This window comes from Fulmarus glacialis, unplaced genomic scaffold, assembly GCF_000690835.1.
Source record: "Fulmarus glacialis isolate BGI_N327 unplaced genomic scaffold, ASM69083v1 scaffold4491, whole genome shotgun sequence".
In the NCBI taxonomy this organism is placed as follows: Eukaryota; Metazoa; Chordata; class Aves; order Procellariiformes; family Procellariidae; genus Fulmarus; species Fulmarus glacialis.
Window position 1 is genome coordinate 8796 of NW_009190721.1, and position 27229 is coordinate 36024.

At 36.2% G+C, this 27229-nt stretch overlaps 1 protein-coding gene across 1 annotated transcript; it reads right to left on the reverse strand.

Annotated features, from left to right (window-relative positions):
• Positions 1 to 68: 68 nt before the first annotated feature.
• On the reverse strand, positions 69 to 25237 carry LOC104082972 (probable phospholipid-transporting ATPase IF; the record flags this gene model as incomplete). Its single annotated transcript, XM_009586273.1, has 10 exons — positions 69 to 410; positions 4147 to 4280; positions 15873 to 16038; positions 16700 to 16803; positions 17101 to 17166; positions 20571 to 20709; positions 21554 to 21681; positions 21979 to 22038; positions 23283 to 23428; positions 25135 to 25237. Coding segments are annotated over 10 exons (1128 nt in total), but the record flags the coding sequence as incomplete, so codon positions are not given.
• Between the last annotated feature and the right edge of the window lie 1992 nt (positions 25238 to 27229).

Here is a 27229-nt window from a genome sequence, read left to right on the forward strand (position 1 = left end):
TTTTGCCACTGCGCTATACTGACGTCTCAAGTATCAAATGTAGGATTCCAATCTGCTCGTATGGTAACAAAAAAGATTAAATGGTCAGAGGTAAAAGCGTTCCTTACAAATAAAAATTATATAGCAATTTGTGGATATAATTAGAAAAAAGAATTGGAAGCGATTACTGTCCAGATGACTTATGCTAGGCCGCAAGACAAGCCACGGTTTGTATTTAGAAGTCATGCTAGTCTTCCGGGCAGGGATGTAGCACTGAACTCGCTTCAGAACCTACTATGGGGGTGTGAGCACCACATGGCTTCCACAAGGCTTTTACAAAAAATCCCTGTTAACAAATGGGTGAGTCCATTGTGGAGAGAGTCAAGATGCTTCTGTCGTTGGCATAGAAGGGATCCGATGAACTCCATGATCTAAAGTAACAATAAAAGAAAAGTTTGGCTGACTGGGAACTTACAATCTAGAGGTGAGGAGAAAAGTCTATGAAAGCAAAAGATAGAAGTGTTACCAGATTAGGCAAACGTAACTCTTTAGAAGACTAATCTATTAATTTCACGTAGGCACCTGCAATTCATTCAAACCTCTGAAAATATACTGCAATTAATCACATCAAATATGTAATTAACAAGTCTATGTTTACCTTTCTGGCAAAATTTACTCACAGCTACAGGTATTTTCATCACTATGAACTAAAATGACCAGAGGTTTATATGCCAGTTTTACAACTAAAGTTTTAATATTGTGCCTCAAGGAAAATCTGAATGTTGCATGTGTAATCTGAGGCACTATGAATGCTACAATTTGATTTAGCCCAAGGTCATTCTAGTAAAGCCTTGTTGTACGCACAGCTAACCGTGGTAACCCAGTATACTGGTGTTCTAATGATAAACATCCACGCTGTCTAAACTTATGGGTAGGCAAAACTTATCTACAGCCATGAATCTATCTCATCCCTTACTGTTAAATTTAAGTTAAAATTTAAGGAATCAGGAAAACTACCTAACATGTCACAGCTTTTGATTCAGATGGGATCTCGCAATGTCTTTCTCTTAAGGACAGATTACCGCTTAGGAAGAAATATTGTTCTGTGTTGAACAATATTACAGGACTGTATGTGCAAAGCTGAAAAATAAGAAGGTTGGAAGGCAGGAAATCAAAATGTAACGAACTTATCCTCCCAATTTGCCTCTGTCAGAAATCTGCTGTTTCTTCAGAACTTTTACATGCGATGCCTTGACACGAGTACCACCAATGGGACATCTGAACAATTCAGTAATGAATCCTACTGTACAAGAATGTATGTGATCCAGCATTCTTACTATTTTAGTGACTGACAAGTTGACAGACAATTTAATGGAAGACAGACAAAAATGCATTTTGTCATATCACAACACACATTTTATATTCTATGTGGTGAATGAAGCTATGGAAAATACTTCTCGAATACATTTTACAAGCAGTAAATTAAGTGTACAAGAGACTATATTCCTGTGGCCCGCTACTCCAAGCATTTGTACAACTTTGATTCATCAAAGTTTCTATCAAAATTTGACACCATGTTCGATTTCATGTTCAGTTATCATATTTAACAGAATATCATATTTGACAGAATATCAGGAGCACAGAATACAACACAAGCTAGCTACAGCAACGTTATTTAAAATAGTGCTCTCTCAGACAACGTATTTACAAGCATCACTTCATTCAACAAAAATAATTTGCAGCTACCTCCTGGTTGAATAAGAAGCTGTTTTATAAAGCACAAGTACACAAAAGACCATCCTGCTTGGGACTATGCAATCTTCTGAAGATACCAGCTTTAGGTAAAAAAAATCAAAGCAGCTCAAGCTCATGAATAAAGGCTAAACAATTTTACAAGTGTTTTTAAATCACCAAATAGATTTCTTAACTCTACCTTCAGCATTTCACAACTTTTAACTGCCTCATGTGATTTAAGCAATTAGTGCATTAAAAAAAATAAAAAAAGACTTTCACATATTACCAGGAAACTGTAGGGGAAAAAACAGTCCTAGTACCTTGACTTTTAGACTAGGTTTTAAGTGTCAATGCTGAGTGGAAGGAACTGAAGTCACTGAAGAACGCAAGACTGAAATTAAAAAAGAAGTCTTTTCTAGTTGTACTGTACAGAAATTTAAGTGAAACCAGAAAATGGTTCAGAGTAATTTCAACCAGAGGCGTAAGTAAAAACTACAGAACTTCAAGCCCTTCGTGTAGCACCAAGATAGTTTTGCATATTCATTACACATAATACTAACTTTTGTGTTATAACAACCCTAAAATCATTCAGCTAGATGGAACTTCATCTGAAAATTACATGAGGTAAGCAGACAAGAAACCTGAGAAAAAGCAATCTTCAAAAAGTGTTTAATATTCTGTCAAATATGAGTTATCTTCAATAAATACTTGTAAGTTCTTAAAGAAAGAAAAAAGTGGAAAAAAGCTGAAATTGTAAAAATGTAAATGCATTGCAGAAAATAAAACACAGAATACCTACCTTATAAGACTACACGTTACTAAGGCAAATGTTAACTAAAAATCTGCCCTAATTAGATAACAAGAAATGAAAAAAGTAGCATGAGAAGCTCCTCATTTGGAAAGCACAGTTTTACAGAGAAGTGGAAAAAAACCCCAAAAACTTAGAGCAACTGCTATCAAAATGTTGATTTTTAGACCAATTAAATGCTCACCTTGTAGATTAAAAATTCTATTAAATTTTTTATTTTATACATCATGCCCGCTTTCTATACAGCAAGAGTTTGAATTAAAAATTTACTTAATCATAACAGTTCATTTTTCATATGGAATGAAACATGTTGCATAATCATACCCTAGATTTGTAGAAACGTTGAATAAATTTCAGAAGCAAGCCAGAAAAGAGAAACTGACTGAAACCACAGACACTGTGTTCAACACAAGAGTTCAAAACAGAGTGCACTACATACCAAGTCAATACCTAAAGGCAGAATCAGAACTGACAAAGCTTGTCAGTGACATTTACCCACGCAAGATTTTATACTGAATGAATGATATCACAACCTTTAACCAAAAGAGACAAAGTTGTTCAAATACAAAATGAGTTTCCTTGAAAATGTGTGAAGTGCAACTTTTTCAGGTTTGCCTTTTGACCAATGAAGGACATGATAACATTCAGGGACTGAGAGAATATGATGTACAAAAGACTATTTTTATTTCTACCCCCAAATATTTCCACATTTGTTAGCTATCCCTCTTTATGTGGAAATGGAGAGATGGCACGTTAGCAGATTTTGAAAGAGCTTTTCTCACAGTTATGCTGACTGCAAGAGCAGTATTGCTCCTTAGACGTATCTGATTACTCTAACGTGCTTTTATCCCATTGAGGTTTGTTTCACACATGGATTGTGAAGGAAAAAGATTTATTTAGCACATACTTTGGAATGGCACATATGATTTTGACAATATACCTTCTAGAATCGAAAAAACGTTTAAAATTCTTAGAACGTGAAGGCTCTGTTCTGTCACTCTCATTTTAGAAATAGATTATAAAAGTTATACTACAAAAATATTTCATCTTCATATCAATCAATGGCTGAAAGATTTAAAGACTCTTCTTCTAACAATGAAGTTGTATTTAAGGGGGGGAGTGTGAGCCTTTTGTATATCTTCAGGAGTAATGCAAGCTCCAAGGTAAATATTTGGAGGTTGTACATCAAGAACCAAAGGGAAAAGTCTTTCGACTTTACAAAAAACCCCTGATTTGTGAAGGCAAAAAAAAAAAAAAAAAAAAAAAAAATCATAAAGAGGAGAACAAAAACAGCAGCAAGGCTTGATTTTCTAAAGAGAAGAATGTACAAATCAAGGGAAGTTACGATAGATACAACACAAGAACTTGTAGTAAGCCAAACTAAACATTTTAACAGAAATCTTTTGAAAATTGTTTTTCCTCCTCCCTATCCCAAAAGAAAGCACTCAGAAAAAACCAAGAAATTAATCTTTTAGGATGAAAGAAGTACAATAAAGAGTTGCATTTCCTACTTAAATAAGCAAAACCTGCAGCTGGTTTGCTAGACATCTATTGCTGCAGGCTCATCAGGTTCCAGTTTATAGGAGAATCGTCTGCAGCAAAGGCTATTGAGAGAAATGCCACACCTGTTGACCCGGGTTGGACTACATCTTCCCATTAGTCGTTCCAGCATTCTTCTAACAGATGTGCATGCTGTTTCCCCATCTGAGAAGCAGCACATGGAGTCCAAGCAGTTGATACCTGAACCTGCCTCAGTAAGCTGGAAGGAGGAGGAAGGAGAAAAAAAAAAAAAAAAAAAAAAAAAAATAATCAGTACTTACTGATTCATTCACTGCAAGAAGATGTTATCAGAAAACACTTAGGAAAAGCAGGTTTTCTTAGAGTGTTGAATATTTTTGAATTTTATAGGAGAACTACAGTGATGAATAAGATTAACATTTCCCTTCCTAAGGTCTATATACACTAAAACTTGATCTTCCCAAGGTTTGAATGCGGCCTTGGTGAGCGTATGGAAATTGTTTAGCACCATCTCTGCTTAATGTTGGAAATAAACTGGTTAGCAATTCTCTGCATTACAGCTATAATGAATCTCTGGAGCAGCGTGTCACACAGTTTAAGCTGTGACGCCTTGATTAACCGCAGCAGAGGTACAGCAATTTATACAAGCTGCAGGTCTGCCCTATTTTAAGGAAAATCTATCAAGACAAAGCTTCAGACCAGGGCTGCAGAATACAATGCAGCAACCTGATCGTAAGTAATAATTTTTCAGCAAGAAGTGTAGAATGCAACTTCCTATAATAATAATCACTTAGCTTGGTAAAGAACAAAAGCGCATTCCTGATTTTGTGAGTATCTTGTATCTCAGTGCAAACAAGGCTGATGTTAGAAAGGTTCAGTCATGTTCATGCCAGCATGAAGAATAATTCAACATTAGCATAATAAACTTTCTACTGTTTATTCTTTGTAGGTGAGAAAAAGACCCAAACAAAATGAAAGTAGTAATACAGAGATGTATGGGTTTAAGTGCCACCTATCCGTGTGCTCCTCTATATTATTTTTGCACACTAGTCAACTGCAGCATAACTAAAATCTAACTGAAATCTAGTACTGCTGGAGAGAGAACATCCAAAACTGACTTCAGTATCCTTTCCAAAAGGTAAAGATGTGAGATGTGGGGATGCTTTTTAATTTAACTTGAAACTCTGCATGAGAGCATCCTGTCAAACAAATGCTGAACACACAGGCTAAATTTAAGCATCCATTATCCTCACCTCACTCTCAGACACCAGTGAATGAAGAAATCTGGGAGGAGGCATCTTAGTCTATGATAGGACACAGCTCACTTAAGAGTTTCCCCCAACTTTTCACCGTGTGACCAAAGGTCGCTGACTGTTGTCTGAAGACTTTGGTTTCCAACCCCAGTTTCTTTCATGCCACCCACAGTTGCCCAACACTGCAAGGAAGGCAAAAAGCCTCAGAGTTCCCTATGGGAATGGTTTACTGTGAGTGGACATATTCCTTCCTAATCCCCCAAAACAGGCAACTGGACAGATTAGAGCTTCATAACAGAACGATTCCTGTACTACAAAGAAGAGGCAGCTAAGAGAAACAAGAGGCATTTGGAAATCCAAGACAAAAATCCCAACTGGTAGGACAAGGAGGGCGCACACAGGCAGAACTGGTGTTTCCATGCATCTTTTCCTATGCCTGCCCCTTCCTCAGCTCTGTTCCACATTCCCCATAGTCGGTCCAGATCTTCCCATCAACCCTGCTTAACGTGAAGAACACAGGATTGTCAGTTAACAATTGTATGAACTTAGAGAAAGCGTTACAAACTGAAATCCTTGATTCAGTTGCTGCACCTTGGAGGCCATGAATGAGTGCAGGCAGAACACACACTTCTGACTAACTCGCACTCATTTGAGAGGTCGTCTGGACACAAAATGAAAATGAACATTTACTATGACAATGAACTTCTGTAAATACCTGAGAGACAGGAGCAGAAGCATTGCAATTGACAGGTTTAAAAGGGGTTTTGGTTAAACCAAAACCAAAACAAAACACACCTCAACAGAGCTTGAGTCCCTGAATGCTCTTATTTGATGACCATCACATCTGGTCACTATTGTGCTGTCACAGAGATACCATAATTAGGAACAGCACAATTTGCAGCATTGCAGTACTAGCAAATATGACTTCACATCCACTTCATACTGCGCTCACAGTATATCAAGACAAGGAATTACACAGAGCAGAAGGAATTCCTATTAGGAGGTCAGAAAGCAAGCTCCCTGCCACACATGCAGTGATCTTCACAGTTGGGTTCACAGCAATACAAAACAAAGTCTCATCTCAACATTCCTACAATTAGGATTTCAAAAAGAATATTTAGTCCATCCATTATCTTGAAGCAGACCAAGTCATAACTTTAAAGTTACTGTAAAAGGTCCTATTACAGCGCTTGTATGTAGGATCAGATGGAACAGACTTTTTTCCCCCTAGAATCTGCTGACCTGAGAGCTAGCAGTCCTAGATATTGTTCAAAGACTGGCAGAAAGAGGAACCAAGAGTAACCCAAACTAGCTTCCACGGAGTGAACCCTCAAGCTCTGGATTTTGGAGGGCTGGTGTCTCTTCTTCACTACAATCTCCTTTGTTCTTCTCAAGTGAGATACCCAGAAAAAGCTAGGATCATGCTTGAACCACAATTTATGGAAAAGTTAGTATTACCCTTTTTTAAAAAAACAGCAAATGTGACCTTACATAAGCCTGGAAACAATATTTATGTTTTATCAAACTCACAGTCAAGTGTAAAGCAATACTGGGAGAGCATGAAGGACAACATAAGAATAAATTCAATTTTATGTGTAGATATATTGTATATCACTGCCTGGTGAACATGGATTTTTGTATTTATATCCACTACCTGGAAGGAAGATGCTTACATTATGCTAAAGAGTGCCTTTTCTCACTTTTCTCCCTGTGGCGGACAATTATGATTATACTTTTATATCAAAGTAAAACCTGGCATGGTAAGGCAGTAGAGCATAATGGTCTCTGAAGACCTGATACAAAACCCTCAGGAAACAAAAGGCAGGCGAAACAATGCTTTAAAAAATGAGTAAGTATAGAGAAATATATATTATTATTTATATTTGGGCTGCAAATAAAGTATTTTCATAAGGTAAGATCCAGGATCACAATAAACATAATACTTTATATGATAATGGCCCATTTCATGTAATAAATCAAAAAGCAACTGAAGTGCAGAATTAAAGAATGATTCAGCTTGATAAGGAAAAATCAAACCCACATACTATGATGCAAATTTTCTTGTAGATACCAAAAATATGCGTATTTGGGAGATGGCTTCATGACTGTCTATATATGATATATATAAATGTATATACACACACATTAGGGTAGAGTGGGAGTACTACCTAGTGAACGTAAGAATTGTCGGGTAGGCTAGATGGATCTAGCAGTTGCCTATTGTCCTCCCCTCTGTGCCTGCTTTCAGCAAAGTCACATGCTGAGCTGACTGAACCCTTATCTTCTTCCATCTAGAAGGACAGAAAAGCAACAAATCTTACAAAGCACCATGCTTGCATTGCTTTAAAACAGTTACCATTTTTACATGAACTTTCATTTTACAGATCTGTTCTTGAGAGAACAAGGCATATTTACAAGGTAAAGAGGCAATTTTTTCAAGTTAATCGGTGGATCAAACACGGTTTACCAGTGCACAAGTATCAGAAGTGTTCGGTCTTTTTGTGCACCATAGACTACAAAAGGGGAAAACCCAACAAATTTGAAATCTATTTCAAATTTTCAGATTTTGGAGTTCTATTTGTTTTCCCCCTTCTAATAGAAAGTACATTTCAGTTTGTCTTATTACAGGGTATTCTATACGCTATAAGACAGACATTTCAACTAAACATTTAATCACACTGAAATACACAGTTGGGACTTTGTTGAACTGGAAATGTATTGAATCCTGTACATCAAGTTAAGAGCACTGCAGCATACTTTCCTGAGCCCAGATCCTAGCTGCCAACATGTCTGATGCCAAATGGACGTTTCAGAAGATATATATGAGATGGTTATTATTATTCCACAATTAAGTTAAAACTTGCTCCCTACTGTAAAGCTCACTTTCTTTAACCCTTAACATACTGTATACCAAAATACCAAACAACTATATTTAAAATTTTGAAAGAAAATACAAGAATTGTTGACATCTAACAACTTCACCGGCACTTACAATTTCAACATTTTTTTAGTTTTTCTACTCTTCATCTCTTTAAATCATATAAACCTACAAATGCCAAATTATTTTGTTTTTCAGGTAAGTACATATGTGCACTTTTGTGACTGAAGATAAATATGAAATAATCTATTCTTCTCTGATTTATTCCTTCTTCCTGTGATATATTCTATGGATTAGCTAACAGATCAGCACCACACTATGCTAACACAATATACAAACCTGTAAAGGAAGAGATTACTCTTGTTCAAAGTTTAGCATATTAAGACGTTCTGGTATACCTCACTAGTGCAAATGCATGTTTGCACTTGAATAATCTTCTTGGAAATCACACGTTCCTTACAGAAAACATATGCTGTAAAAGGAACAGAAACCTGCCTGTTCTCAATTTCTACACAGCTGGCCTGGATCAGATATGAAAGCTATTAGGAGGGGAATCCTACGAAACAGTAACTAGAGAAAAAAATACAGACAAGTAATGAAGGCTGTAACGCCAGGGCCAGGAGTCTGGAGTTCTGGAGACAGCTAAAGAAAGCAGATCTGTACAGAGATGAAGGGAAAATAAGGCAACAATAGACTCATGGGCCTGTAGATGGGGAAAGAACAGGGCCTTGGCTGTGCTAAGGCAAATGCTACAGCTTGAGTCGCAGATATAACATTATGCACTGACAGCCTTCCCTGTAAATAAAAACCGTTTTTGTGTTTTACATTTCCCTAGTATCCTGTACAGTCGTAACACACCGTCCAAAGATAAAAGCTCTATAAACATAGTTAATCCCATCAGTAAGTAGAATTAAAACATCCGTCCGAGCAACACTTCTCACATGTGGCTTAAGATTTCTGATGGTTCTTATAAAGCACAGAGACATGTATGCATACATACACAGACAAAACTGTTTACAAAGAAAAAACTGAAATGAGATACAATGGGGCCCAGTTAGTACCCTAAAATACATATTTCACATGTTCCAAGAACAGGAGAGACAGCCACAGAGGAAAGAAGTACTCAGTCTCCAGCTAAGCATAAAGCCTGTACCTGACCTGTGCTGCCTGATTTCCCCTTCATCCCAAATTACAAAAGTGACACTAAAGTTCAGAGGCAAGAGTTTAACAGGCACACACAAGACTGCATTTCTGACTTGCAGGAATCACATGGACACTTAAAAGACCCCCCTCAAAGCTCTTGACTGTACATCACAAACGTACTTAATATAAACTTGAACATTTTTTGCAACACTGTGAAGCCTATAGACATAAAAATTGATTATAACATCATATACTTGTCTTTTAATTTGCACTCATAAAGGTATTCTCCTTTTGTATATCAACAGAACAGTAAGCACACTTACAGAACAAGGCATAACTCAGTTTAACCTGGTGCTATACTCCTTTCGAGGTTTTTAATACATATTTAACAAACAACAAAAAACTGCCAAAGTCTCTTCACCAATGTACATGCATTCTGCAGTCACAAAGGATGCAATTACTGGTCGGCAGGTACAAATGAGGTGTGACAGAATTAGCTGCTTACAGCTACATTCACCAAGCGGCTGTTTTGTTTCATGTTCCTACAGTTTTCCTCACTTTCTCTGCTCTACTGCTTTTGGAAAACAGCTGCCCTGATCACCACAGAAACTAACCCAAGGTCTTCACTCCAAATTAGTTTTTATTTGGTATAGTGAAGTGAGTAGTTTCCACCTATTAGCTGATTTTTTTTTTTTACTGTTTTAGTTAAGGATCCACAGGATAGCTTCTGCACTTCGTCCGAAAACTACAAATAAAGAACTAGAGAAACCCGAATCCTTGTTTCTTTCTTGTTGCACTTTACAACTTCAACTGCATAGTATAGTATAGTAGTATAAAGTAGTAGTATAATATAGTAGTATAAAGGCACTCAGTGCTTGTATTTCAGGTACCTTACTATTAGATATTCAAGTGTAAAAATTTTGACAGACAAAAGAATTTTTGGATTTGCATAACCATTTGTTACTCATGGACAAAACAAATTTCCCATTTTTTTCAACTCCTTCCCTAAGTGTAATCTGAAGAAAATCCCCTCAAGTTAGCAAGCATTCTCCTCTTTTTAGTATTTTAATAACTACAGTGCTGCATTCCTAGACAGCTTTATTTTTCTTTCACCATCCAGTTGCATAACCCTTAAAACCTGTTTAGTTTTGGAAGGTTTAACAGAATCTTTTTTTATAAAACCTTTGGCGTAGATATGATGCACTACATAATTCACTTTCATAATTCAGTGAGAAAACAGAGGTTACTGCAAATATATTTATCCAAAGTTTTAAAAAGGTAACTTACTTACATGACACTGATCAACTAACAATTTTAAAAGCTAACTTGTAAAAGCTTTTGCAGAGGAATCTCCCTAATACGTTGCTAAGTTTACTAGAATTCAAGAGGTATACTGCGGTTTGCCTGTTTTAAAGCTAGCAAGTGCTGAATTTAAAACAAAACAAAACCACCCCACCACTACCTCCCTGGGGTGTTTGGAAATCTGAGCTGATGTGTTTCACAGTGGGAAAACTAACAGCTAAACACAATAGCCATTTCAAGTGTTGCCTTGCAAAGGTATAGCACACTTCCAGAGGAAATACAAAGCTTTCTTCTTCCTGCCCCCATCCCCCACCCCCCACCTCTTTAAGGGCTTGTACTCTCTGTTTCAATTAACCACTAAAAATGCTCTGCTAACCGTTTACAATGTCAGCTTCCTGCCTCCTACTTTCCCTCAGTTAAACAAACAGCAACTAGGTCCCAAAAACGTAGGTTGGTTGGTTCTCCTAACACCTATTTGCATGTTTTTAAACAACACAGTCACCTTAAAAAGTATTTAAAAGGAATCAGTTCTTTGCATTAATTCTTGCTATAGAATATAGAAGTAGATAAAAGTGGGATAAAACATCAAACAGATTGAAACATTATTGATGCATGTGAATGTTTTAGTCTTACAAATGAAAATCAGCATTTGATAGTATTTCATGTACTGAACTCAGTGCATTGAAGAGTTTCAGAATCATAATGGTTCACCTACACAGGCACATGAATGCTTTGATCTTTTTTTTAAATAATTTTCTAGGACTTTGTAGCCAAATGCCTTTAGGAATATGTATCCATACACATTGAAAACAAACAACACTCACTTTATAGATGCACAAAACAAACACAACAAGCCTTAGCCGCACAAGTGTATGTACGCACCCAAACTTAAAACATTTTCTGCCCTTTCAACACAAGTGAAAGCAAATTAAAACGGGCAAACAACTCGCAAGAAATCGCTGCCTGAAATACATGGACCTTCCTGTCACAGCCTTATGAAGCTGAAATTATCCAACATGCAAAAAGCACTGTTAATTTTGATCATAAAGAAATTAAAAGCATTATAACCATGCTAGAAACTGTGATTATTTAAAAATGGATGCAAGAAGAGCTAGATCCGTATTTTGAAAGTTGAGCATCATGCTAGGGATGTTTTTTCCTAAAAAAAGCACGTCCAACACATGCTACTTAGGAGAAGCATTTGGCTCAAAAACACAGAGCAAAGCCAAGAAATAACCAAACTGAGTGTATCTGCACTACAGGTATTGCCCTCTCAACCCACTAATGTTCATGCCTCTTCCCATCTCTCTCAGCACTGGTTAGTTCACCTTCAGCATGCATAAGAGTTGATGAGGAACTGTCCCTCCTACTCTACCTAATTTTGCTCAGCTGATTCCTTGCCCTGGACAATGGCTGCAGTGCGATGAACTCGTCACTTAAAGCAACTCTGTTGGAGTACATCTACAATTGGACAGAGAAGGGATGGAACATACATGTCAGTAAGTAGCAGCAGTAATTTTCTAAGAGAAAGACACAGGACAAGACACTGTTATTTAAGTGGAATACACATCATATACAGAACACAAGCCTGGTACCTTCAGGACAGCTCCCATGATCATCACAGCCAGTTACTGTTTGGTAGGACCATTCTTAAATGCTTTCATCTGAGAAAAAAGGCCTATACACTTTTACATCTATACTTTGCCAGACATCTTTATTCAGTATTACCTTCTGCCCTCAATAGTGCTGTGATTTATATTTACCTGAATATTTATACTTTGATTCAGATTTACCTTACTGTCCACTTCCTCCTATATGATTCTGTAACAGACTTACAGTCAGAAATTACCCAGAAGCTACTTCAGGGCAACAGACCAATATCAAACATAATAAGATGGATTTTATTTAAAGCCAGCAAAAAAACCGCTGAACACAGGAAAAAAAAAAGTTACACACATGCACCTTAAGTGCATTAAGGAAGGTAGAGTTAACCACTCATCCCTCTATAAAAGTCAACTCATGCTTGCCTGTAAAATTTTTAATATACTGACTTCTCAAAATGGAACAGGTTTTTTTTTTTCAAGTTGTTGTGACACAGAACAATATTTACATTTAAAAGTTTCTCTTTAGCAGAATTTCTCAAGTGTTTCTCTCTCATACCAGTTAAATTTCTTTGATCTCTTATGAATAAATTAGCTACATGTAACATCCAACTGATGAGAGACAGATTGACTGTTGATGCTATGACCTTATACTAAATAAAAAATATAAAATCAAGTTGCTTATATACTCAGTAGAGTAAGACAGATGCCTACAGATACAGTGAATTCAGAGCACTAAGTCAGGTATGTGCTCTTAGTTTCTGAAAGATTAAAACAATAGAGGCAAGCATTTTCAGCCTGAGAAACCTGTGTTTTGTTCACTGCTCCTGGGAATATTTTAGAATTTAAATGATAGGGGACAGAAACAAATCACTTAAACAGCTGTGATTTAAAAAATTAGTGACTAGGTCATATAACGATTTATCTTGCCCTGATACAAACTTAGTAACTGTAAACTAAGGGTTTTCTTTCCCTCAATATGCAAATATACTTAGTCCTACAATTAAAAATGAACAATTAAAAATATTCAGTTATACAGAAAATGCACCTACACTATGAAAAGCGCATTTTAAAGGACAATATACAAAGTTCCATATTGACTCTTCGAATGACTTCCACAGAAAATTCCTCAGCTTTTAGGACAAACTCATTCTATCTGAAAGTCAGTCTACCCTCTGCTTTGAAATGGAAAGAAAAATATTTACTAGAAATTTTAAACAAATCTAATGAGGTATAATCATGAAAGAAGCATTCTGTCACTCCTTGACAATAAATGTGCTAAGTTAGTCATCTGTTCATCTTCACTTATGTCTACTTCCTCACTACAAGAATAGCCAATGAAAGTCAGTGGGGCTGATTGTCCCATTAAAAGAGTGGGAAAATCTCAAAAGATCAAACTTCAAGAAAGCAACAAACAGGTGCCTTCTTTTCGCACATACATTTTTAACGATGATTTCATTATCAGACACACAGAGAAACCACTGAATGGCTGCTGAAGCATTTTTGGTCAAATCAGATTTTAGATACCTCAACTTTGCAATATCAGGAATTAAGTATTTTCAGAAAAAGACAGTGTTTTGGTAAACACAGACCCTAACGCTGACACTGTCAAATGGCAAAGTAGAATAGGAATAAGGAAAAAAAAAAAAGATTACTAATAGAGATGCACAAAGCAAAGTCCCCATGGCTACAAATCACGCTATTGCCACAGGAAAGCTGCTAGACATTCATCAAGATTCTTCCTTAAAAATAAGAAGTCCAACTGTGTCCTTGATGACACAACTGCAATGAAAGCAAACTGAACCCGAAAATTCTTTAGAATTGATTCAGAAAGCAAGAGGATGCAACAAGAATTACATGGATAAGGCCAGGGAAAAAAGATGTGGGCTTTTTGATTTTCAATTCAAGCACTTTAGGAACTTGAGAAACCTCAACAACCATACCGATACACCGCCAAATAGAAATAGCTGATGTACAGGAGGGAAGGAATAAATATTGCCACTAGTTTTTGAAGGGAAAAAAAAAAGGTAAGTAACTACCATTATCTATAGTATTTCTCCTAAATCAAAACTCTGCAATAACATGCAATCAAGAGTCTTATCAGGTCTAGCTGAACAGTTTTCTGAAAGCTAGTGGTTATTTACCTTGGCTTTTAGCTACTAAATTCCAAGACTGGAAAAAGCAGCTAATATTCCAGTTTTGAAAAGGGACTAACGGGATATTCTGGCTAGCAATAGGTTTGTCAGCATGATGCTGATCCTAGGCAAATTAAGGGAATGTCTCACATGGATTTTTTTAACACACAGATTAGAAGGGTAATATAATTTAAGTAAATCAACATGCACTTACATCAAAGTAACTACAAGGTTAGATGCTAAAGGTAACAGTATTGATGTAATGCAGTTAAGAGTTCTGTATGGCAAATAGCTCAGTGTAATCTGAATTAAGTAACTAGGACACCACAAAATCAGTATTGCACACAAAAAATTGCTAACAGGTTTCAGAACATAACTGTATATGGGATATCTTGGTCAACTGGATTCTTCATTCACTTTCACATTTTTTTTTGGCCCTATGCTATTGGACCTCTCATCAAAGACCTGGAAGAAACCAACATAATCACTTGTAGATGACAAAAAGATGCAGAAGATAACAGGTTATTGATGTATATTATTTTGTAAACTGAATACAGGTGGGGGATTCATTATTTCCATACTTGGCACTGATGTATGCTGTGCTGGAATATTGTGTCCACTGGTGAAATCCAAAATTCAAGATGAGGTTGAAGAATGGTGAAGATTACAGGAGAAACACAAGAATCATTAAAAGACTGGAAAATAACCTTTTTGACAAGAGATGCAAGTCCAATCTACTTAATCAGTGAGAAAATTAGCTTGATCACAAACCTAACCGTGAATAAAACAAAAAATTGCTAATAGAAGGCTTTTCAGTTTAGCAGAAAGTATAAAAAGATAAAATGCTGAAAACTGAAACCAGAGACAGTAACTATTAGAACAATGGGTCAGGATGACCTCTCCATAACTGTCAATAAAAAGAAGAAAACACTCAAACATAGATGAGATTTACCTAAAAGGCAGCCTAATTTCAGCAGAATGACTTCAAGGAGTTTTTGTAGCCTGTGTCAGGCAAAAGGGAGATTCTATTATCACAGCGTATCTTTAGACCTCTTCTATGAATCCATGAAAATGCCACATGGGTAATTATCTTTAATTAGTTTTCATCATATTTTAAGAACTATTCAGTGCAATTACAGTTGAAGAGAGAGCTTCTAATACCTTGACAAAAATGAGAATAAGTTGCCATCTTTAATGCAATACAAAAATGTGTAGTATGATCCTCTCATACAGCTGCAAGCTGAGATGCAAAAGACTGAGTGACCCCTTTATAAATAATTCTACTATGGTTAATATCAATTACTTAAACATAAATGTTATTTCCTTGTAAAATGGTGTCCTCATTTTTGTAATTTTAAATTAACAATTATCTTTTGAAATGAGAACACTTATGCATTAAACATGACAGCAATGTAAGAGGATAATTAAATATCACAGGAAAGTAATTAGTTTACAAAACAGATTTTAACAAACATGTTCTTTTGACTATTGATCAAGTTGGATACAAAATCGTAACATTACCTGAGCTTTTTCAGTACTTGTTGGTTGTAGATGTCTGTACAACACTTTCTTCACAACATCAAGAAACAAACAAGCAACTACTATGAGGATTATGGCAAACCAAGCAGAACCACTTGACAACAGTTGAACAAAAACAAAGTACATGTCCTGGGTATGTAAAAATGGCCTGAAAAGTTAAAAAAAGTGGCAATTACTAAAAGGAACTTCTAGAAACAAAAGTACAGCACAGGCAGGCTCAAGTGTATCTTATTTTACATCAAGCAGCAAGTCTCTCAGGATGCAGAGTTACATTTGCATGGTGTCCATGAAGAAGTCTAGCAATCTGCTGGAACTGACCTGCAAAGAAACTCTGGGGAAGGAGGAACCGAACTTTGGAGGGAAAAGTTCTGGTTTAGTTTTAAATTGTGTTGTAGGAAATCAATTACCATCCTATCATTCCAAGACCCCAAAATACAAGCAAAAATACATCGTTTTACTGACTCAAACCCCAGTGTCTTCATTTCTGTTGCAAACACTTACCTATTACATAGCAGCTTTGGGAACAAGAGGTTTTTGGGTTTTTTAAAAACAAAAATGCTTTTATAGTCACAGGCTGTCAGAGACAACTAATTTCTGTCCTGGAGCACAGGACAGCTTAGCAGCATTGCTCAAATTTCTAAAAGAATCACCAAAAGCAAGTGGCCGCTCTAGGTTTAAAAATCTATTTTCCGACACCTGTCACAAAATTCAGAGCAACATGGTAGAACATAATACTTCAGTGTTCTTTCACAGCTTCATCTATCATATGTGCTATAGAAAGGAGAGGGAAAAAAATAATAATCACTCACCAGATAATTCCCCCATAAAACAAGGAGAATATGAAATAAAATACAATGGATCCCCAAGTAACAAAATGGTTTATCCATGTCCAGAAGTGAGTTTCTAGTGCCATCTAAAACAAAGATAACTTCAATGAACTTCCTTTCTCCCCCCACTACACACAAAATGATAAATACTGGTCTGAACGTACTTATGAACTTCCAGCTCAAACACTAAATATTGTTGTAACACGCAAAAACTACAAAGAAAAATCTTAACCAACATTGAAACCAAACATTAAAAATCACTTATCTGGAATACTCAAGAATCAATTACTTCTGTATAACTTTTGAATCAATTTTAAGTTACTGCTCTATTACATATTTGCCCATATACCCAAACACAAGGAGTAATTAGTATATCATCATACCTTCATCGTAACAGTTATAACCATAACGGTGAAGACCAAAGTACCAAACGTCCAGTTTCCAAACATCTAAGAAAACGGCAAGGCAAAAATCATGGAAGAAAAAAAAAAATCAGTTAAGAGCATTCACGGTAAGTTAGATTCTTCTCAAGTCAGCTATACTAATGAAACAAGTCTGTGAACATAAGCTTGTAACAACTAGTATCACGAAAAACCAAGGAGGATACAACACAATCTACTAGAAAAAAAATACAGCTTATGATAAGAGCAAAATTAACAATCCACAAGTCATCTTCCTTCTTGGTTCAAAACAAATCACCACAAAGGCTACATGAAATATGAAGAAAGTCCAAAACAGTAACATGAAAATGAAGATATCAGTTTGATCAATTAAGCATAAGCATCCAATAGAAAACAAATATTGGGTGGAAGGTATTCACTTTAAAGTAAGTGCAAAGCACTTTGAGTTTAAACATTTCCAGATCATTTTCAACATGCAGCATCACCTGAAAGTTCACTTTTTACCCCAAGCACAATTTTACAATTCAAAAATAATGGTGCCGTTGTATTTTTCAAATAAAATTCTAAGGAAAAGACACTTTGTTTCAAGGCTAATAAACACAAAATTAAGCTTCAATTCTAAAACACTGTATCTGTCACTTTCGTATTCTCTTGCCCACGTAAATGAAACTATCAAAACTCTGAACAAGTTCTACAACAATAAAATCTCAGCTCTGACAAGCAGGGATGCTGAGTTCGTAATCTATCTACACACATGCTACTCAGACACACGCTGCCATTCTACAACAGGTCCAACTGCTCTGCTCTTGTAAGCAGTCTGGGTGCTGAAACTGAAGACATTGCTGTTTCATAGCTATTTTTGCCACTGACATACTGAACAATGACCAAACCCTCAACTCGGTATTTACTGCTAGCAAACTAAGCAAGCAAGGAGAAAGGTACCACATGCAGACAGGCAAAAGTCATCCTAGAGTTGATTTGTTAGTACAGCACAGAGGCATGAAACTGGGATTCACACACAGTTGTAGTCCTTGTTACAGAGCTCTGACAAAAAAACATTCCAATAGTCTGATGACAGATCTCACAACCGCTTTCTCATCTTTGCACAAGGTACAAAATGGAGGCAGCCATGAGTCTGGATTTACTGATAATTTTAAAGATCTTTGTTGTAACACATCTTCTGAAGCCTTCTATTTACTTTTCACACCAATAGTAATGTTTAAACAAGCAACATGCTTGCTGTTAACTGCTGCAATAATAATCTTGAAGTAAAATTAGACTACTGCTCCCGAGTGACCTGTGAAAGAAAGTGTCTTTCATAACACTGCTCTCAATGGCCACAGAGTTAGAATGCAAAAATGAACAGGTTCTTGCCACCATTTTATTTTTGAACACATTTACACTGTGGATGCTGCATCCTTTAATCCTGTGAAGTAACAGATACAATATTTTGTATCTCCTCCTCTTCTGAACTCTTACCATTTGCCTGTTAGGTTTCAGTATCTGACGACATGCACAGCATGAAAAAGGGGGGAGAAAAAAGAACTAAAAGATCAAGTTGTTGCACAATGTGTTGAGGTAAGCCTAACAAACCACTGGCATTAACAAATTATTTACAATCTCTTCTGTTCTGCTTTGCTCCAAACTGAGAGCTCGGAATGAAAGTGTGAGGCCTTGCACTGACAGTATCACACATTCGCACAAAGTGATCACTTCTTGAGGACTTCTTACAAGAAAGCACTTCAGCAGTACATGGTTTCTCTTGCCCTTAACTTTGGCTTTTTCAGGCACACATTAAATTTGCAACACACTTTATGCACCGCACATATTTTACTGTGACACACAGTTCTACCAGTTCCAATAACCATCTTTCAGCAACCACAGAGAGGTAAAGAATAACTCCAAATAAATTCTAAGATTTTTTTTTTAAGTCACATCACAGAAAACATGAGAAGCCAAAGGGCATCTGAAAGCTTCACTAAGCATATTCAAAACATCTTGAGGTTAATTTATACAAGAAGCCATTAAAAGAACCTTCTCCCTACAGTCTACATTAACACACTGGTCTAGACTTACAGGATACAATCTGTTCCCCAAACTAAGCATTTGTTACTAAATACAATGAAAAAACTCTGTTCCTGCCTTGTGGACATTTACTAAGCAATTTTGGAGTGCGGTGCTTTGACAACTAAGACAGATGCACAGAAACGCACTGATTCAAAGTGTAAAATTACTTCATTAGAAGAGTACTGAAGGTCCTTCACCAATTCACAAGAACTTCAAAGTCATACAGCTTGTAACAAATGACAAGAGAGGACACACTCATACCTCAGTTGTAAGAGACATTCTGGTCTAAAGCACAACTATTTTAATGTTCTTGCCAAACATCTCATGATGAAATAGCTGCACCACTCCCCCTTTCTTGCTCCTTTCTCTGCAGGGATGCTAACCACCAGTTCACATGCTCTCTGATTTCAGTCACTCAAGACAGTTCTGGCCATTGTCTGTACATCATTATATGGAAACCCTTTTTTTTGCTAAACTTCCTGAGCTCATGCCCGCTCCCTATCACCAGGTGACCACTGTGAACACAGCACGATGCTATTTTTGTACCTTGTGCCATAACTTGCAACTCTACCAAGCGCTACACGAGAATGAGCAAGCATTTCATGTCAGTAGTAAGAATGGCATAATGAGAGAAACAAACGTATTTTTGCATCGTTACCCGTAACAGTTTTATGAGAAAAACCAGTATCTAATTGTTCTAAATTGGGTTAACTAACTGAGAACCAGAGAAAATGAGGAAACAGACTTGTAATGGTTTCATCCAAGCTTTAGAGTTTTTTGCATATGATTTTTCCTGTTAACTTTAACATCTTTAAAATAGAAAGTGGCAAATTAGTATTTGATGATTTAATTAAGTTATTGTCTTAAAAACATTTATTGAATAAAAAGTATAATTTAAAAGCAGCTCGGACAACTTAATTTTTAAAAAATCTGAGTAATTAAAATAATACATTTTCAGGAGAAGCTTTAAGACTTTTGGCAACTTCCAGATTTAAGCCTAATTTTATAACAGATGCTAAAGAGAGGTCATTGTTTGACACTGCAATTAAGTCCAACTCAAAATTCTCATTTACTGAAGTTATGACATATGATTTTGACAAAGACAGTATATAAAATAAAACAAAGTTTAAGGTAACCATAATACATTTATTATCTTGAAAGATATGTTCTTCATAGACACACACTTCCTGACAACATGTCTTAGTTCCCACACTAAATGTTACTCTTGAGAGCACACACGAATATTGGTAAAGCATCTTTGCTAATTATGTAGTCCATAAAAATAAACAAAACTTAGATTTTTCTGACACAAGAGGATTTTTCAAAAAAACATGAAGAAATATCACCAAAAATACAGTGGTAGAGTAATTCTTATGATACTGTACCTGGCCATTTCCCAGCAGAGAAGTGTCTTCTCCCATTAGAAGATACGAGCCATAAAAGAAAACAAATGCATGAAAGAAGCCCAAGATGGTCCAGTAAAGAAACGGTTTAAACCCCAGATGGGCATTTTTACTGATATCTCTGCAGAAATAAAACAGATTTTGGATTTCAGATTGTCTTTATATAACCCATTAGGCATTCACATTGCGTGATTGCTACTGCTTTGAATAAATGTAACTTTCAACTGCACCAAGATACCTTTAACGAATGCTGACATATGAAAAAAATACATAAACCGTGGGCAAAAAAGAACTCTGAGCTCTCATGATTTGCCTCTGCTTAACGCAGGGATCATCAATGGCAAGGGTGTCTCTAATGGGTCAAATTCAGAATAGCAAAACCCAGAATTATTCTCTCCGGAGGTGAAATTGCAAGAGGAAGAAAAGCCACATCTCCCGATGCTTGCCCCTTGTTCTGCTTAAAAGACCTTTAGGAAAAAAGAAACATCTGAGAGACACCTCTTTTTTTTACAAAAATACATACTTTTTTCTCCAAAAAGCAGTATGCAGTACAACATGCTACCACTGGGAGGACATCTATTTCTACAGGATAGAAAGTATTTTTTGTGGTGATTCCGCTAACCACAGTGTCCTAGTTTTCCATTTGCATATCTGAGTGATTTTCACCTCCTACATGTAATGGAGGAGAAGGCTGCCAATCATGTAAGCTGATCAAGTGCTCAATTCTCTTCCAGTCTTAACATGACTGACGTAAAAAGATGCTTCTCAAAATACTCATGTTAGTTAACTTTTAGGATGAATACTATGTAGCTGCAGTTCTTCCTCACCAAGACAGTTACTAAAAATTGCATAAATTACAGATAAAAATACTGTAGGAATGCATAACAGCAAGTTCAAACTTCTGCAGATGCCACCGTTGTTCTAAATGATGTGTTACTGTGACAATATATGTAAGATACACATACCGATAGAGCACAGGTTTACTCTGTAATACATGCGGATGCACATGCTGTTCAAAAAGACTGTATACGAGGACAGGCAAGGAAGTGAAACAAATATTGTACAAAGTCAGGTATACACTGTCATAGAGCGTCTGAAAATGGAAACAAAAATCATTTTGAGTCTTGTAAAGAAAAAAGTTGCTTATTAAAATTTATTAGCACACAAATAACAGCCACAAATCATTAATTACGTGAATTTCCTAGTTAGAAAAAAGCTATACTCACATAACCATTTAGTAACATCAAGCTATCAAATATAGAAAATGAAGCTGGATATTTGTTAAGTGTAAAATCTGTGCTGCTCCTGGGTAGTTCTTTCCCATTTTTTTAGTTATTTATCCTGAGTGTTTCATACACATTTACCAAGATGTAAGGCATCCAATACTTACTTGTTGTGAAAACAAACAGAAGAACTGATATAAAAATTGTGGTGTAATAAAGCACACATTCTGAAAAAAGAAAAGTGAAGGAAATAGTTAATCGCCAGTATATGCCTCATAACGCTAAAAGAAATTGCTAAATCTTACAAGCTGGTAAAAATACACAGGGAGAGCATAAAGCATTTCAGCATTTTATTTGGCCAAGTAAAGCAATACGCTTTGCTCAAGAGCATGTTTTGTTTGTCCTTTGGGACAATGAACCTGAAAAATATAAACTTAATTCTATGTGCTTGATGAACACATCTCATTATGGGAATACAAGTAGTATTAAAGGAGGAGAAATCCATCCATTTTCCACTCAGTTTCTTTTTAAGAATTTCTTTGCAAAATAGTTTCCCCATTTCATTCAAGAAAGCCTGTGCCCTGCTCATGTGAGCTTTTTGCATGGGAGTAGAACCAAAACCTAACACCACGCTGTTATCTTTAAATGAAAGCAAACAATGGAAGATAAAAAGTGGCTTGGTGGCCACTGCTAGCATCTCAGATAAATTTCAAGAAAGAGAGTGAATTTTGACTTCTTATCAAAACCGATGATCAAGAAAAAAAAAAAACCCAAACAAAAAACCACACAAAAAAACCCTGACATTACTAGCATTTCAAACACTCCAGCCCAGGACTGCGGTCCCAGGCCTGTCCCCCGACTCCTCCCCTCTTGCATTTTGCATAAGCTCACCCTGCTGCTCCGTGCCCATAGCTCCCCGAGAGGTATCTGGAGATAATTCAGTCCCTGGTGCTTACTTCCCTTGCAGTGTTTCACCTCAGGATTTCTTAAGTCAAGGCTGGGACTGTTCAGTTTTCTTAAGGTGAGACTGCCGGCAAAGAGCATGCTCCCTCCCCTCACACTTTCTGCGGACCCTTCCCTCCCTCAACTACTTCCTGTGCTCCTTTTTCCTTTTAAGAAAGGTGAATGGATTTGGTTCATATTAAATCAATAAACAAAAAAGGTTATACTTTTACATCTTGCTAAAGAACGCATTTAATTTCAAGCTAGTAATACTGCTTTCAGAGAGCAAACACGTCCGCCTCTCAGCATAGGCAAACTTATTGTGGTATTTAAAACCTACTTCTAGGTGGAAGTACTAAACAATTTCATAGTTAAACTACTGCATTTGGTTGTAGAATATAAAAAAAGCCCAGAAAACAGAGATATTTAACCTGTTCCAAACAAAAATGTTAGATCTGAAATAAATTTCTTGCTGGAAAGAAGTTACACATTTTTCTGTGAGCTTCACTGGCACTCTTTGACGACTTACCTTATAAAAAAAGTACTGTACAAGGGTTGCTATTCTAATATAGTAAAAGTGCCCATGAACAAAAAGCAACTTGGAGAGGAATTTAAACCGTGCTATTGCATAGTCACTGTTTCTTACAGCTTGTCTTCCTTCCTTGCCCATGATTCCTGTAATATTTGGGAAACAAAACAGAAAACAGGTTAAACATTATAAAAATCAAAGTTTAAAAAAACCAACAACATACATTCCTGCACTTCAACATTATAAAGACAGCAGCAACTTTCAGTTCCAAAAGAAGGCATTATTCCTGACACTTACAACTACGGGAAACTGCTCATTTGATGCTGATTCAATTAAAAACAACAACAACAAAAAAAACCTCCAAAAACAACACCAACAACAAAAAACAACAAACAGACAAACCCCCCACAACACTATTTCCATAAGCTATGCTTAAGAAAAGATTTATGGGAAGACGTAGAAATAATAACACTCATACAAAACCAAAATTCCCAAACCAAGCAAACCATTATCAATCCATCATCAATTATCAATTTACTTAGTATGTTTTACTTCAGAGAGGTTTTCCTTACAGCGCTTTCTGGGAATAATATATGACTTATACTCAACAGGAGAATAAAAGAAATGCTGTTCTTACAATAGCAGTTTACTTAATCTGATGGGCTGACAATGCTTGTCACTTGTCACAGCTGAACAAAAATTCATTTCTAAAACCTATTATTAAGATTAGGATAAGCATACACAGAGAACACAAAATGCTCTTTTACAGAAGAAAAGTGGCCCAGGATTCCTGAAAATCAGACACTTCAAAGTGCTGGTTGCTTTTGAAAAAAAAAAAAAAATTAGTCTAAAGGTCCTGTTCACCCTCCATGGCAAAGACTTGGCTAGTTCTGACCAACGTACATGTATTGTCCAATATGCTACAAATTACAATAAAAACTCAGATAATTTTATTTTTAATAAACTTCAGTTAGTTGACAAACTAGCTGTAGAATAAAGCATCATTTGCTATTGGCCTGTAACCTTCTCAAGCAGGCTATACCCATGGCCTTAAAAATCATGGCCACGTGATTTACATGATAAACATTACATACACCTTTTTAATCACAAAGGGTGACAGATTGAATATCCTGATGTACCAATACCTTATGTAAGAACCTTCAGCACAAACACCATTCAACAAAGTCAGTAAAGGAAATATCAAAACACTATGTGATGGGTACCAATTCAGTTATATCTAAGTTTTGTTTGGTACTCAGTTATATATAACACAGCAGAAAAAAAAAGTTTAAAGTCCTGGCCAGATAACAGAAAACAATATCAACAGAGAAAACTACCAAGCTTGGCTGAGAATCAATAACAGTCTCTCAAAAGATATAATGAAAGCCTTCTCCTCAAAGACAAACTAGACACAAATGGCATTTCTATAGTGATACAGACATGGTGCAAACAGTGGCAGTTTAGCACAAAGAAAGGTTTAAAGGTCAAATTTACACAGTAACTTAGATCCTGACAATGTCTGAAGTTAGAGATATCCACTTCCAGTATCCAAAGTGGAGTACTTCTGAGATTCTAGTTACAGAGAATCTTTGCTGTTCCTAAGGCAGCATTAATCAGGACCTCTAATTATTGGTAGACTACACAATAAACCTAAGACTTCTGAAAGCAAACAGCCTTAAATTTTAAATTTCACTAAAACTCTGCTACAACAGATGACTCAGATTAACAGCTTGCCATTCACAGGAGCAAAAACGTTAGAAGTTTATCTGCTTATAAACACTACTCAAGACCTAATTCTCTACTAAAATTGGCATCTTATTTGCCGCTCTCTCTTCTGACAAAAGAAAGTTACCTATGCCAACATGTGCTTCTTGTATCATGCTCACATCATTAGCACCATCACCGATTGCTAATGTTATAGGTTTCTCTGGAGATGTTTTTAACAGTCTCACTACCTGGAAAAAAAAAAAAGGGCAGAAATTTTTCAGATTAGACAGTCTATCTACAAACCATGCCACTAATTTCCAAGTATCTTAGTTACCTACCTGTAAATGTAACTAATATGTTTTATGAATGTGCACGTTTGAGTAAAAAACATCTTTGGCATATCACATGCACAAATTCATTGCTCCTTTAGAAAAGCTGCTTGCTTTGGGGCACAAGCCTTATTTAAATATTATGCCTGCCTTGAGCTTATTTTGCTGTTCTTATTTAGATGTTCTTTTACGACTCTTAATTTGGTGCTTTATCATACAAAACAGTCAAGTAAAAGCTGGAACTGAAAATTTACTTAGGGAGTAATCCAGATTTAATGCCCTTTACTAGACATGCCCAGATTCTTCACATTTTCAATTAATGGTACTAATCAGTGTAAAAGAGGAATCTGAAAAAACAATGTATTAGCTCAAAGATCAATACATGCTGTTATTAAGGAAAATAGTTTCGTTTTAAAGCAACTTCATTATCACCAAAGGATATTCTCAGTTGGAAAAGTCACAGAAGAAGATATGACAGAAAGAGGAAAAAAAAAAATTGTTTACATACAAGGCTCTAAAATCCTCACAAGAAGAGCAGTGATATCCCGCTCTTACCAGAATGGAAACAGATCTGTAATGTAAGTGCCAACAATATTCTAAATAGAGAGGAGCTAGTAAGATGAGGTTTTTGGTTAAGGAGAAATAGTAATTCATTAACCTCCCAGAGCACTCTAACTAAAGGTAGAAGCTTCACTAATTCGGTCATAAACGGGCTGCAGAGGTAAAGGTGTGCATGCAGATCCAGGCGGCTTTCCAAAAAAACAAAGAATATTTATCTATCTATGAAAAAATGCTGCGTTTTCCCCCTGAAGTTCCAGAAAACCCAAAGTGGAAATATCAACAGAGTAACTACTGCATGAGGTAAGTAGACACAAACAACTGTGTTCAAATAACTGAGTTCTAGCTGGCAGTGTCAGTGCATTGATTCATAGGAGCAGTAACTCACGTCACACAAGGAACACAACAGTGATTAAATGCAGTCCGCAGTTCAGAGAAATCCACCTGATTGTGGGAATACATTCCCTAATTGCAGGTATTAATATTCGAGTTTAAAGGTTCCCCATTCCTAAGGTGTAATTATTTCAAGTACATTTAGCATTAGATCTTAGTAAGCAGCCTTAAAGAGGTAGCAAGGCTGCAGTATGTCACCCAGATCAGTCCTCATGAGATACCAAAGACTGTGGTAATTTAGACAGACAAACATCTACGTGAAAAGGTCAAGACAAATCCTCTGGCAAATTTTACCAACAGCAACCATCAGCAGCTCTGAATGACTGACATGAAAGATGTTTAAAAAGCTTTCTGAGCCATAAAATATACAAAAATAAGTAGTGAGACCACTACCCATATATTAACAAGCATTAAAATTAAAGGAAAAGATGCGGGAAATATTAAGCTGAGTTCCAGCTTAACCTTGGAATAAACCTCACAAAAAGTGTGCCTACAGCAGAAAATCAAATGCAAGGCTAGAATAAACAGCCATACACTTCCTTCCCCACCCTTCCCTCCCATGTTGCATGGCTTTTGTCTCAGTGATTTATATACTTCAGCATTTAAAATTAAAAAGTCACTACCATCAAAATTAGGTTTTACTGTACTTCATTACAAAACACAGGAAATAATGGAGATTATCTGCTGGACAGGATAAGAATTAAGGAAAGCATTATTGGCTGCTATCTGCCAAATTTGGCAGTACAAAACTCATTATAAATCAAGTTAAACGACAAAGTAAGAACAAGGGCACAACACAGGCAAATAACTACCCCTTAAGGAGAGGGGATGGCAAAAATTTCATCTACAAGAGTGTACATAAAGTGGGCACATCCAACAAATCGTTTCCCATAGTAGTTACAAACAACTTCCTTTTAACATTTTATTGAAACTAATACTATACCAAGTCTAATATTATAT